Consider the following 13,954-nt stretch of genomic DNA (forward strand, 5'->3'; position numbering starts at 1 on the left):
TGTGGATGCCTTTCAAAAGCCTTGACAATCTTTCATTCATTATTCATTGCTTTAATCTCCTTTGGACTCCAATTACTTAGCTCTTAGAATACATAATTGTTAGTATTGGCTTTTTGCTGCTCGTGAGATTGCTTTTATCATGTTTGAATAGCTACTGAAGCACTACTGGTTTTTTTTCAGTAACTAGGAATTTGTAGTTCTATTACAAAGAAAAAATCGTCGAATAGGTGGATAAATGTGAGGGCTCTTTGAGAGAGAGTGAGGATGGCCCAACAAAGCTGTTTGATTCCTTTGAGGGTGTCAATAACCATGTAAAGTGGACGTGACATTCCAGGCTTCAGCAGTTATATCAGTGATCCGGAGTTGTTAGTTAAGTATTGTGCTAGTGGTGAGGAATGTCAGCCGCACCTCACAAAACTGAGTGGGTTAAAAGGTGAGTTTCGAGATGGTCACATGCAAGGTAGTGCATCTGGGGAAAAGTAAATTAATCCCTGTATGATGATCTACTTGGAGGTGGCAGCTGCAATTTGGGGAAGTGCCTTGGAGTCATAGAGTCATAGAATGTTTTGAGTTGGAAGGAACCTTAAGGATCATCCGATTCTACACCCCTGCCGTGGGCAGGGACACCTTCCACTGGATCAGGTTTCTCAAAGCCTCATCCAACCTGGTCTTGAACACCTCCAGGGATGGGCTGTCCACAACTTCTCTGGGCAGCCTGTGCCAGTGCTTCACAATCCTCACAGTAAAAAACTTCCCCCTAATACCTAATCCAAGTCTCTCCTCTTTCAGCTCCCTCCCTAGCTTTCCTGCAGGCAGTTGTAATCGATAGCTCTCTGAGGTCATCACTTCTATGTGCAGCAGTGGGCAAGCAAGCAATAGGGTGTTGGGTGTTAGGGGGATAATGAGAACATTACAGGGTTGTCATTTAGTTGTTAGACAGCCTTAGTGCATCCCCATCTTGTGTGCCAGATGCTGTTCTCATTCTTCTTACCTTAGGAAATAGTTTAAGGGATATGGAGGACTGGAATTGGGAAGGGTGCACCTTCCTGGTGAGCAAGCAGCCTGTGAAGCTCTTCTGCATGAAATCCCACATTGGGTGCACTCACTGACATCAGTAGGAGGTTAGTTTAAAACAAGTGAAAGGAAAAAAACGTCATATCTGAAGCTTGCAGTCACAGGGGCTCATGGAGGCCAACGGCGTCAGCAGGCCAAGAAAGAGGTTAGCCAGATTTACAGACCATAGATGTGCTGAAAAGACGACTGGAAGTGCAGCCTCTAAGGGATGCTGGGGGAGCCAGGGGAGGAATGGACCTCAAACTGCAAATGGCATCTCTTGTGGCCACTTCTGGGGACCAGTGCTGGGCTATATACACTGTTGGTGTGACACTGAGTGTTTCTTGTGCTGTTGGATACTCTGAAGTTTTGTAGAAAATAAAGATAAGCAGATAAGTTGCTTGGTCCCTGTATTGTGCAATTATAATCGGTAGATCTAGCTGTAGCAATTTCAGGGTTTTTTTAACATGTTTTTAATATATGTTGGGGAAGCTAAATAAGTGTATACAAAATAGGTCTGTTTGGAGAGATAAGAAGTTGAAAAGATCTACATAGAAAATTAAGGTGCTTCACATTAAGAGAGACTGGTGCTTGATTCACACATTTGAATATTTCACTTTCTCCTTGCAGAAATTATATTCTGTCTTGATAGTTTATCAACATGAAGCAGAACTGCCACTGGAAAGTTTCGCTAAAGTGTTTGCAACTTTTTTTTTTGGGCTGATTATACTGTTTTATTTTTTTCCCTAGCCTGTCTGTTAAGAGAGCAGACTTCAAGCTGACACTATGTGGAGGAGAATGAATGACTGCAGTTTTATGTTCTTAGCAAGAATTGCTCTTCATCTATTCAAATATTTATGTCCTTGTGGAAGCTGATGAGCTGTTTCTGACTGTAACTCAGGTCTTCGGTTACTTAATATTTTACATTTAAATTGCCCCTTTTTTAATTTGAATTTTTCAAGGCTTTTGGTACATTTAAAAAAGAAGTTTCCTCAAAAGAATACAGTATGAATTGTACATAGATTTAAGGTTGTGGAGCACAAAAAGAGACTTTGAATTTGTGCCTCTTTTAGAATTATTTAAAATTTCTTAGGGTGTAGGGATGAATTTGTATATGTGGCTGCTTTGCAAACCTGACTTCAATTTCAGACTTGAAGGAAACAAAATCAGGAATATTTTCTGTGGAAGGCATGTTAGAAGTGGTACTTAGCAGTTTTGCTGACTGCAAGAAGGTATAATTGTATATAGGATTGATTAAATTTTTCTCAAGATTTAAAAGGGAAAGATAAACAAAGAAAAAAGCAAAATCCCTGTTTATCTGCACAATCCTCTACTGCACCAAAATCGTGCTTTTGCTTTGTCAGTCAGAGGAGGGGGCTCTGGAGGTAACCCCAGTGCTGACTCTTGTTTGTTGCCAGCTGCGTTGGTGCAGTAAACGGTCGCGTTGTGGCTTAAAAACTGGTCACCCACACTTATTGCATTTGTATAGTATATTTGTACTGGTTGGCTTAAGTGTATTCATGGAAAAACCTGTATTTTTTTCAGGGTGTAAAGATCTGTTTCCTTTTGTGAGTTTTTGGTGTTGCAGAATTATAACAGTTTACAAGCATTGTTAAAAGGTTATTTTAAATTTGAGTTGTAGTGCTTCAGCTATGTATTTTTACAATAAATACGTAAAAATCCATATGTTCCTGGAACGCGATTTGAGCAGAGCTCTACTAGCATCTGTACTTCTTGATGAAGTCCAATATGTTGCAATCAAAGCACTGAGGTGTAAGAAGGAATGAAAAACACTTACATCTTAGGCTATAAAGGCAACATTGGACAATCCTGTGGGTTTGAATTTGAGAAGCAGGTATGGTGTAAATTACAGTGCTCAAAACAACAGTGTTTGTTTTTTATAGTTAATTAACTAAATGTAATTATTAAGGGTTTTTTTGTCTGTCACAGTTGATTGTGGTGGAGGCAGGTGTTTGGAGGCCACTTTTACACTTGTTTGATTTTTTTTTTTTTTTTTTAAGGTGTGCAGCTCTCAAAATTTGAGAGGGAAATTCAAACAATGATTTGAGCTGAAAACTGTTTTGGTCTTCCTTTTGGTAACAAAAGTTTTTCTTGCATGATAAATGGTAGTGGGCTGCAGCAATAGTTTGAGTAGTAGAGAGATTAAACTTTGTTTTTCAAGTACCAATTTGATTTTAAGAATTACTTGATTAGGTAAGGTGTGTGGCTTTGCTTTACTATGTGCATATGTTCTTTAATCATTTCAAGTGTAGTGAGCTTTCTTTGTTTTAGCCCTATTTTCTGCTAATTGGTGCATGATAATTATTTCCTTAACCTCTTACTGTTCAAGCGTGAGCTCAGCTGAAGCCTAGCATGACTTTTCAAGTTTAGAGAAAAATGCAAATGTTTCTGCTTGCATTTCTCTGAACCAAGGGCAGTTGAGCCAGATGCATCGAATTTGAGGACTGTCTGATTGCGGCTGTTTGTATGAGGGAGCTGAACTATTCTCAGCAGGGTTCTTGCGGTTTGCTCTAATGTTTGCTGTTATGCGTGACTTCATACTGCTGTTCAGAATGACTGGAAAAAGATTGGTTGGTAGCTGAGTTAGTGCTCTGTGCTTTAAATGGTCTTGATAAAGTAGGTTTGTGTATCAAATTATTCTGTAATGTGACCGCAGAGACGAGTGGAAGGTGATAACGTTTCACTAATGCAAATTCTCCTGTGTGTGTGTTTTTTTAATAATCTTTGTCACTTTTAACACATGATGCACACTTCTCAGTGTCTGTACCACACTTTTTTTGTACTCTAGTATTAAGCATTTATTGCTAAAGCCAGAGAAAAGCATTTAAATGAAGACAGGGAAATACAATACAAGCTGCTGAGGTACCTGAAATAAAACAAGACACTACATTAGTCTGCAGGGCTTTTCCAATAGGTTGAATACTTTTACTACCATTGTTTATAATTAGTTGAGTAACAAAATGCAATCTTAGATTGAAATTGTTGTCTTGTAGAACCTGTATGGGAGAGTCCGTTGTTACACTGGCAACAAATACAATAATTGTTGAAGAGCATAATGCCACTGTACTTGTGGTCATACTTTATGCTCTTTTACACCAAATATTGTGCCATAGGCGCTGGTTCAGTTATAATTTGGAACAAATGACTGTTAAAGACTGGGGGAATTCAGAAATAGTGTTTAGGCATTCCTGGAAATTGTTTCATCCAGCTGCTAACTGGGCTTAATTTGAATGGATTGATGAGTGTAATAAAAGGCCAGTATAATACTTGTGTAGAGAAGGTAGGTGCTTTGTGTTGGATGACACAAAAGATGAAAATTAACATTAAAACCACATACAATTTGATTAAGGTAAAACAAATTTATTGCTTCATCAAATAAGAGTTTGTAACAATACACTATATTTGACAAAGATATTTTATGCCTAATTTTGAGACTAGGCATACTGTCTGAAATGAATGACTTCAGAAAAAGACATTTTTAAATTAAGTATTTTTCTTTTATGTAGTGTGAAGAGATGAACTTAAGTCCTAGACAAAATTTGTAGTGTGCTATTCAGAATACGTTTTGTTTAGTACTTTGCAAATGCCATTTGTTCAGTCTAATGACAACCATAAGTTAGTATTAGTAAAGAAGCTTTTGTTACTGTTTTTTGACATTCCTTTTCAGTATAAACACAAGAATGACATAAAAGTTGAGATTTTTCTGGTTTTGCAGGGTGGCTTTGCTATGCTCTGTGCTGCTTTGTTTCCATTTGCCGGTTACCATTTTTACTATCACAGTAGTAATTTCTTGTTTGTATTGATCAAGAGACTGCTCAGTATTTTCAACTGTGTCATAAACAACAGTAAATTAGTAAAACTCCCATTGTTTATAGTTATTATCCACAAAAAAACCCCAGAAGTGACTATATGGTGCTTAGCAAGGCTACCCTATCTTATTTTAGTGTACTTTCATATGACAAAGAAGTGTTTGTGCAGACACTTTGTCTTCTGTTGAGTGGTAGAAGGATGCCATGGTGCACTACAGTACCGTGTTGTTGGTCCCCTTCTGGTGTAGTATAATTTTTCTTGTTCCACAAGCCCTCAGATGCACTAACAGCTACCAGATGTGACAGAGTAATGGAGATGCTTGCAAACAGTGCTTACTGAACACACAGGCTGCAGTGTGACTTTCTGGCTTTGAGGCAGAACATATTTAAGACACGTTTCCAAATGGCATATGAAATATGCTGTAATTGTACTGATCTTGTAATGCTGCTTAAATGTGGTTTTGTGCATATGCACTTCTATATAGACCTTTTTTTTGTGGCTTGCTGTTACGTTGGATCATTCATGTTTGGAACAAGAATCTATGTGACTTTTCAAAAGATGGTCTAGGTGACTTTGGATGCTGGTGACTGCATGCTTAAGGTAATGCTGCTTTTAATGAGGGAAGCCATCTACAGCGAACTTCGAGGTTTGCAGCAGAGTCTATGGAAAAGTACTAGTTGGTCTTTTGTATTTCCTGAACTTAAAATTAGGGAGGGCTTGAAGGGAGCTGGTATCAGAGGAGGGACTTACACAAGATCCTAGAAGGAAATTCCTATTTAGGAATGAAGGAGGATTTGGATTGCTTGGGGGTCCCAAATCTTAGCAGAGGTGCTTATGTTTGCCTGATTACATGAAGAGAAGGTGTGTATCTGCCCTCCAGTCTCTCTCTGGGAAGACCGTTGATGTGTGCTTGTCTTCAGGAAGAAATGACGAGCTCAAGAACTTACCTGGAGGAGCTGTCTTACAGAAAATTTTAATGATTGAGGTTTTTGGGATTCTTTTTGTTGTTATAAAAAATAAATTAATCATACTTTTATTTCATATGGTTTATGTATGCAAGTGTTGAAGTGCTTTAGCGGGTTAGTTTTTGGATCTGAGATTATTTTTTTCCATTCAAAAAGTTGCAGAACAAGTTCCTTTTGGAATAAAGTGACTGTTGACAATGTTTTCTGATTTGCTGGCTTGGGATCAATTTTTAGTCATGGAAACTCCTTGAACCTTTAGAGCTGAAGAATGGACTAGCTTTTCTCTAGGTAGATCTTATTCTTGTCTTATTCAACCAGTGTGGAAATGAACAATCAGGTGAAAAAGAGGTGTGACAGCATGAGTGCTGCAGTGGACCCTTCGCTGATGTTCTGAAGGAACACCATTAGAAAAAATGCCTCCATTGGACTTGGCCTTATTCATTCTGGCCTTCTTACCATATCTGAAGTCTTTTTTCCTGCCCACTAATCTTTTGATACGGGCTACCACTAAATTTGTTTCTTCAGCGTGAAGAAAACCTCTGCACTATTTAGCTGCTAGCTCTGAAAATAGGAAAATACAATTAGCTGCTAAGTCATTATAAGCACATCAATGAATTTATCTTAGAGGTTGCAAAGGATGACTGCTCTAGATAGAGAGGTGGTTGTGATGGTTTAAGGAATAAGTTGCAATTATTCTGTGGAACGATAAAACCTAGGAATGTCATCCTCTGTATTGGCTGTGCAGAGAACTGTGACCATCAATTATTTCTTAATTTATTCTATTTAAGGCAAAGCTTTGACTTTTCTGGACCTTATTATTTTCACTTAGTGAGTTTTATTTCTTGGCATACTTAACTGCCTTTTTTATAGTTTAGAAGGGTATCCTTGAAGCGTTACGCTCATTGACTTAGCAGTTCAGTAGGTTGCATTGGCAGCTGGTTCACGTAATAAGTGTCAGTTAATGGTTCTTTTCATTTGTCCGTACTTTGGCTGTGGTATAATACCTTTTATATATGGATATGATATTCATAAAGGGGAGATGAGGGTGTCTTTCTGTGAGTACACAGCTGTGTGTATGGTTTTGTGTGATGGAGAGTGGGAGAGGTAAAGGATGAGACATAATACTGAAAGGTACTTTGCGTTAGCTCACAGGCTGATCTGCACTTGCTGACGTCATGCTGATCCTTGACTCACATGTGAATCACATCCCAGGAAAAGTAAAAATCCAATAATACCCTAACTGTCAATGTAACAGTAAGTGTACACAGAAGTTTAATTTAGTAACAGGGAGAACATATTCATTATTCATTTGATGTGTTGTCCTTTTTCTGCTTTGTCTCCTTTTTTTTCTTCCCCCTTGTGAGTTTATTTGTGTGCTTTGTAGTACTTACAATGAATGATTTTGTAACCTGATAAGGGTAGTAATAATTTCTAACTTGTTTCCACAAAGAGAGAAGCTCCTTTGGGCAGTAAAATTTTTATTGCAGCCCAGCTTGAAACTCTATAATTATTGACTGAGTATGTGAGACTGATATTTCCAGCTTTGTCTATGTATCTAGTGTGATCACATGGCAATTGCTGCCAAAACCTGTGTGATTAAAAATCAGAAAATTAAGGTTCTTCATTATCTGTGTTCTCTAATGCTGTTTTGAATTTTCAAGTGTCGTGCATGTCACTGTACAACTGGGAAGTTAAGATTCTGATTTAGTTCACCAGGTACTTCTTGTAGAAATGAGACACTTGAAACTTTGTCCAGTGCTGATCAAGAGTAGAAAGTAATCTAATTAAATTCTTTCAGTTGAAAACAAAAAATAGGTTGCTTGTTTTTTCCTGATATTACATGAAAAGATGAGAACAGGTTTTTTGTCATATGAATTTAATATTCCTCACTTATTCCCAGGATACTGGAGTACGTAACCTGCATTGCAATTGGGCTACACTAACAAAAGATGTACTTTCAGCTGCAGCTTCTACCACAGCAAAATTTACAGCGAGAGCTGCTCTTCTACAAGAGTTAATATCAACAAAAAGTTATTTCAGTAGACTTTTGGATTACACAGATACAGATTTAATCATGAGGCGTGCAGAGCCTACTTGTCTGTTAATATTCTGTCCACTAAGTCAGTTGAGACTGGAAATTGGGAAGTATACTTTCACTAATTTACTTTACATTTTAAGATATTAAACTTTAATTTGTTAGTCCATAAAGTACAACCTAAGTTGCTGATAATTGTGGTAACTACAGGCTTTAAATTGATGTGGTAAATAGTTTTAGCCTGATAGTACTTCATTTAATCTATTAAAGTGTTAATTTTAATGATTTTACCAGCGCAGTGTGAAATTTTAATTCAAGATTTAAAATGCGAGCTCTTTTTTAGTATGTGTTACTAAACATTTATTGCTACATGCATTTGAATAGTAAGCAAATAAAAACACAGCAATGGCTGCGGTTTAAAACTGGTCATGAGAGTCCTCATCCATCAAAACACATAAGGGTGTACTTATTGGGACTATTTGCATAATTACAGTTATGAGCTTGATTTCTGAGCGTGTAAGTAGTCCTTTAAGCATATGTGGAAATGTTTGATGATTAAGCTCGCCAATTGAAATGAACTATCGATAAAAGCCGGATCACTCTGAAATTTGCATCTAAGCCGTTGACCTGTTTGTTTTTCTCTCTTTTAAAAGTGGCCAGCAAGCTTTAGCAAACTTCCCACGCTGGCTGATTGAAGTTATTTGACAGGTTTCTTTCTCTCTTGAAGACCTCATTCTGTAGAAGCAGAGATTGTTAGTGGCTTTTGAATTCAAAACTCCCTCCATGCCACACTTTTCTGCTGTTTCTGTGATTGCTTGAGCAGGTGAAATGTTTACAGCTTATTCTTAATGAACAGCAAACACCAAATAGTATCAGTGCTGTGAAAATATTCCTTTTTCTTTTATTTGAGCAAATATAGGTGGCAAATGTTGGGTATTTACTCACTTCTAGTTGATAGACTGAATTTGGGAGGAGAATTGAACGTGTGCTATAACTGTCTTACCCTATATGTTCTGTTCTCTGTGTTGGCAATATTTCTGTAATTATAAATATTCAGTGAAAAAGATATGTATGTATTAACCTTGCAGAAGACTATATGAGCAGATGGGCAGGTGAGTGTGGTGTGCATTTAAGTTTTAATAATGTAATATTTTAACTAGAAACCCCTTCAGCTGCCATTGCCTAGTGTTTTTCTCCAGTATGGGTAATATCACCAGGGCTGTATTGAGCACTTGCTTGCAGCCACTTGTGTACATGCTGGAATAGCAAAACTTAGAAAACTCCAAACAAATCTACTGATGCTTTGTAATCTGTAGGAAATATTTGCCTGAATTTGTGCTTTTGGGTATGGTTTTGGTCATGGGCATAAGCTTTCTTAAACAGTATAACCAAAATCACTTTAATCTTAATAATTGCTTCATGCATTATTCAAGAAAAGGCATATTTTGTATTGCTGATTCCTCTGCTAATCTTATCTAAAGATATGCAAATGATTTAATTAAAATAATTATACTGTATAATATACCTGAACTTTGCTCTGAAATAGTAGATATTAATCGTTAATGGTACTTGTATTTTTAGCTGGAAAGACAAAGTATTTGATTAGTAGTGGTTTCTAAACTTTTTTCCCCTACTTCTTTTGCTTAACAACTTGGACTGAGATGTCCCTTGTGACTGTAATCAAACAATTGACCTTCTTGCATTAAAAAATGGTGGAATTTTATTTAGAATGACTAGGGTTGTGGGATAAGAGTGTGATTGTTTGAAAATAGACTATGTTTTTTATGTATCTACGAGGCAGTGCTCCTTGAGTCTTTCTCCCTGTGGCTCTTCCTACTATTAACAACTACTGCTAAGTAGAATTTTTTTGTCTCTTGAATTCCTCTGATGGTGGAGTTTCGTATTATCATTACTTGTCACATCATGGACTTAAGACTAGAGAAGAATTGCTTAAAAAAAGAGAAGTATAAGGGTCATCTTTCTTCTAACTGAAAAAGATAGGGAACACGTGGTGCTCTCACTGATGGGAACTGCAGATATGAAGCATTAAACCCACAAGCAGAAATGCCTTGTATTTTAAAGCAAAACTCCCATCTGTAATCTAACTGTTTGATATTATCAATAAAATGCAAAAGTAAGCAAAGTAAGTCTGGATGTTGTGGTGTATATTTGGATTACTGTTGTTCCTTTCTAGTCTGGTGCTCAGTGGAAGCAAGAACCTAAGGAAACTCAGTAAGAATAGTTCTTGTTATGAGCTAATAAGGTTATGATCAAAGCCAAAGACTTTTGCTGTAGAGTTTCTTAAGTAGAAGATTTTTTTCATCTGTTACTTGAAATAGTGCATTTAAATCCATTTGCAACTGACGAACCAACCCCTTCCCCAACTTTATCTGATTGAAATTTCAGTTGGTGAAGACTATGTGATTTCAATCTGTGGTGTTCGAAGTCCATTTACTTTGGTCTAACCCAAACTGTATTCTGGCATGATTGCCTTAAATTTGTGGGCAGTAGTTTTCAGTGGCTTGGGTTTTTGCTCTTGATGCCTGTAAGAGAATGTTTGTCCTAGATATGAATAAATAATTACAACATATTACCAAGAAGTGGAAAGACAAAATTGATTAAAGTTGCAACAAATAGTTAAAATAGTAAACATCTGTTTGTATCTTCTGAATCCTTATGTATTGTGAAATAGAGTGACAACTGCAAGCTCAAGGAGTTTTCAAAGTTTCATTAGTGGCTACTGAAAACTTGCTGCTGGGAAAAGTGACAATTATGCATTTCAGTTTTGTTTTTAAGTAGTGCAGGGAAAATTAAACCCAAACAACTGCAGCATGGCTGAGGAGGAGTAGGAAAAGTTGCTTCTCCCTCTCTACATATGACATGGAAGAAACATAGTTATGTGCTGTGTACCAATACACCACAAGGTTTCTGTAACATCTTGGAAGGAGCTTGTAAGTCCCTAATTTTGATGTAAATTGTCACTTTTCCCAGGTTACCAGTCTTTCATGTCTCTTTATTCTTTTAAATCTAAAAACTTTTCTCATTGAGTTTCAGGTTAGGTAACTTGCCCCCAAAATAAGAGCAAGCACATAGTAGGGGCTCAGCTGTAGCCATGGAGCATAATAAAACCAAAGCAACCTATTCTCGTGTGATTCTCTTCATACAGTCTTTGCATCACCTTTAAAGACAGGTGAATTTCAGTCTTGTTTATTTGTTGGTTCTCTTCTTTTAGGGGGCAGCACTTAAATACTTGCCAGCTATTGTCAATGATGTGAAATTAGTGTTTGATCCAAAAGAACTGAGGTGAGTAGAGTTAATGAAATGTGTAGTGTGAACTTTATCTAGATCTTTATTTTACAGACATATAAAAATGCATATATATACAGAGGCAATGAAACATGATCACCTGAGGTATTTTATCTATTTGGTTTAATTACGTTGTATATTTCTTTCCCCTTGCAAATATTTGTAGGGCTACACAAACAGGCAGTTTTTAAAGTGACATGTATGGCATCAAGGTTTAAGAAATGTCTTAACAACCTTTGCAGTCTTGTGGAGTTCGGCTGTGTAATGAGATGGCAAGAACGATCAATAGGGCAAATGACATCAAAACTCTTAAGCTGTATACCTGATGCTTCATTCTTTTGAGTATAAATTTAATGTAAATAATAATTGTGGTTTTGTTAGTGAACCCTTCTGCTGGATTAACATTTCAGTAGCTCATAAACACAGGTAAGTTGCTAGTAAAATGAAAGGGTGATAGGAAGATGTTTTAGAACAAAAAAAATCAAACCCAAAACAGTAGAGAAACCACATGACAACTATTATTTCAGGGCCACTTTTAACTCAAGAAGAACAGAGTTTCTCTTTCACCTTGTAATATCACTGTGTTTAAGTTGAAAAAAACCCAACCTTTTTATCTAATTTGAATACACAAACCCTTATATGTATTTTGTCTGTTTTCATTCTGCGTTCTGGTGTTTTCTGAGGAAAAGAAACGTAAAATAGATGAGCATGAGACTATCATTCCAGTAGTTTGAGGAACCCAGCATTTAGGTTCTGCTTGCTTGAGCTGTAAACTTACTTACATGTACATGTACTTACATTATATGTCCTGTGGACCCAGGGAGTGCATCTTTGTCGAGTTTCTGGGCTGAATCATAATGTTGATGTATGGTAGAAGTACTGGGAAAATACACTAAATGAAAAATAACAGAATTAGGCGTGGTTTTCCCTAAGCACTACAGTTTTTCTGCCACTTAGAGTATTTAAATTGAGATTGACTAATACTTACAAGTGAAACTTCCAAGTGTCGCTTAGGAAAACCAAACAACCTCAAGATTTTTAGGAAGCAATTATTGAAAAATTGTGTAAAAAAAAAAATCTGTGTGATAGGGAAGCTCAGCTGGGGAGTGTGATGGTATATTATCATCCCAAAATGTGTGTGGTTCTGTTTCTGGGGTTTTTTTTTAATGTTGACAGCTTGTAAAATCAATTACCGCTATTTATATTTTTGGATTATATGGTCATGTGTTAGTCCATTAAAGTTATGTGATAATTGAAGCAAAGAGGCAATAGCACACATAGATAACTGAAATTTGAAAACTAAACCCTTAAATATGAGAGAAGGGCTTGAAACTGAGATAAAAGGAAGAGGACAAAAGAAAAGACAAAAAAAGCCTAAATAGATGCAATAAAGACAATTCATGTTTCTCTGAATTTAATTATTTTATGTTTGTAAAAAGAGTTTGCTTGTCCAAAAGTATGTGGTCATTTATTGTGTTTTGTGCTATTGGATTTTTTTTTGTTTTTTTGGAGAGATGTCAATATATTTTTACTTGTCTCTTTGTATGCAGCAAACTCTTTACCGAATTCATCCTAAACGTTCCTGTGAGCCGTCTCACAATCCAAAAGCTGTACTGCTTGATTGAAATAGTTCACAGTGACCTCTTCACGCAGCACGGTAAGCAGGACCTCTGTAACCGTTAAGCTGTCGCATTATTCATTGTGTCCAGACCTCTGCTAGTGCAAGGTTTGTCCTTGCTGCTGAATGCGGTGGAGGTTGTAACCAATTAAGGTCGTTCAGTCAGAAGGGCAAGAAGGTATAAAGTAAGTGAGTAAATGCTAATTGACACTTACTGCAGGTTATAGATCATAAAGAAGTGAAAGCAAAAACTTGTAATTTTTAATTTAAAAGGGCACTTGTCATCCAGTGTTGTTGGCATGTATTCTGACTTCAACTATGATGTATTTTATCAAAAACTATTAATACGGCTTTTGTGTTCAGTGAAGTTCTATGGAGAAAATAGAATTTTTTGATGTTCTTTCTCTCTCTTTAAGCTGTCCCCTAGCTGAAGTAAAACAACGCATAAACCCTTCAGAGTGTGCTGTTCATCCTTGCTTTCTTATTTAGCTGGGGTTGTTTAGCCTTGAGAAGAGGAGGCTGAGGAGAGACCTTGTTGCTCTCTATAACTGCCTGAAAGGAGGTTGTAGAGAGGAGGGTGATGGCCTCTTCTCCCAAGTGACAGGGGACAGGACCAGAGGGAATGGCCTCAAGCTCCACCAGGGGAGGTTCGGGCTGGACATTAGGAAAAAATTTTTCACAGAAAGGGTCATTGGGCAGTGGCAGAGGCTGCCCAGGGAGGGGGTTGATTCACCTTCCCTGGAGGTATTTAAGGCACGGGTGGACGAGGTGCTAAGGGGCATGGGTTAGTGTTTGATAGGAATGGTTGGACTCGATGATCCGGTGGGTCTCTTCCAACCTGGTGATTCTATGATTTTCTCCTTTTATATTAGTGGGCCATTGAAACGTGAGTTCAAGCACTCATTTTACGGATTTCCTCATTTGAGGTGAAACGTTTTATTCTTCTTCTAGATGACTGCAGGTTAAACTAACCTAAACTAAGTGCTTATGTGCTGTCAGAAGTTAATGAGGGAGCAAATAGGCAATGGTTCGGTGATAAAGTAAATCTGAAAGAGTTCTGTTATCAGACCAAAAATCTGGGACCACGTGATGTAAAGTGCTGATCAAACAAACTTTTCTGGCTCCAATTTTAAAAAGTTTCTTGAT

The 13,954-nt window shown here is 37.2% G+C and overlaps 1 protein-coding gene across 2 annotated transcripts in view; it reads left to right on the top strand.

The window, feature by feature from the left end:
* Window positions 1–13,954, top strand: part of DOCK1 (dedicator of cytokinesis 1) — a 318,523-nt gene that overhangs the window by 72,430 nt on the left and 232,139 nt on the right. For both annotated transcript variants that reach the window (XM_069864186.1, XM_069864187.1), the window contains exons 24-25: window positions 11,117–11,187; window positions 12,741–12,847. In XM_069864186.1, the coding sequence (XP_069720287.1) occupies window positions 11,117–11,187; window positions 12,741–12,847 (178 nt within the window). The remainder of the gene's footprint in view (window positions 1–11,116; window positions 11,188–12,740; window positions 12,848–13,954) is intronic.

This window comes from Phaenicophaeus curvirostris, chromosome 9, assembly GCF_032191515.1.
Source record: "Phaenicophaeus curvirostris isolate KB17595 chromosome 9, BPBGC_Pcur_1.0, whole genome shotgun sequence".
NCBI lineage: Eukaryota > Metazoa > Chordata > Aves > Cuculiformes > Cuculidae > Phaenicophaeus > Phaenicophaeus curvirostris.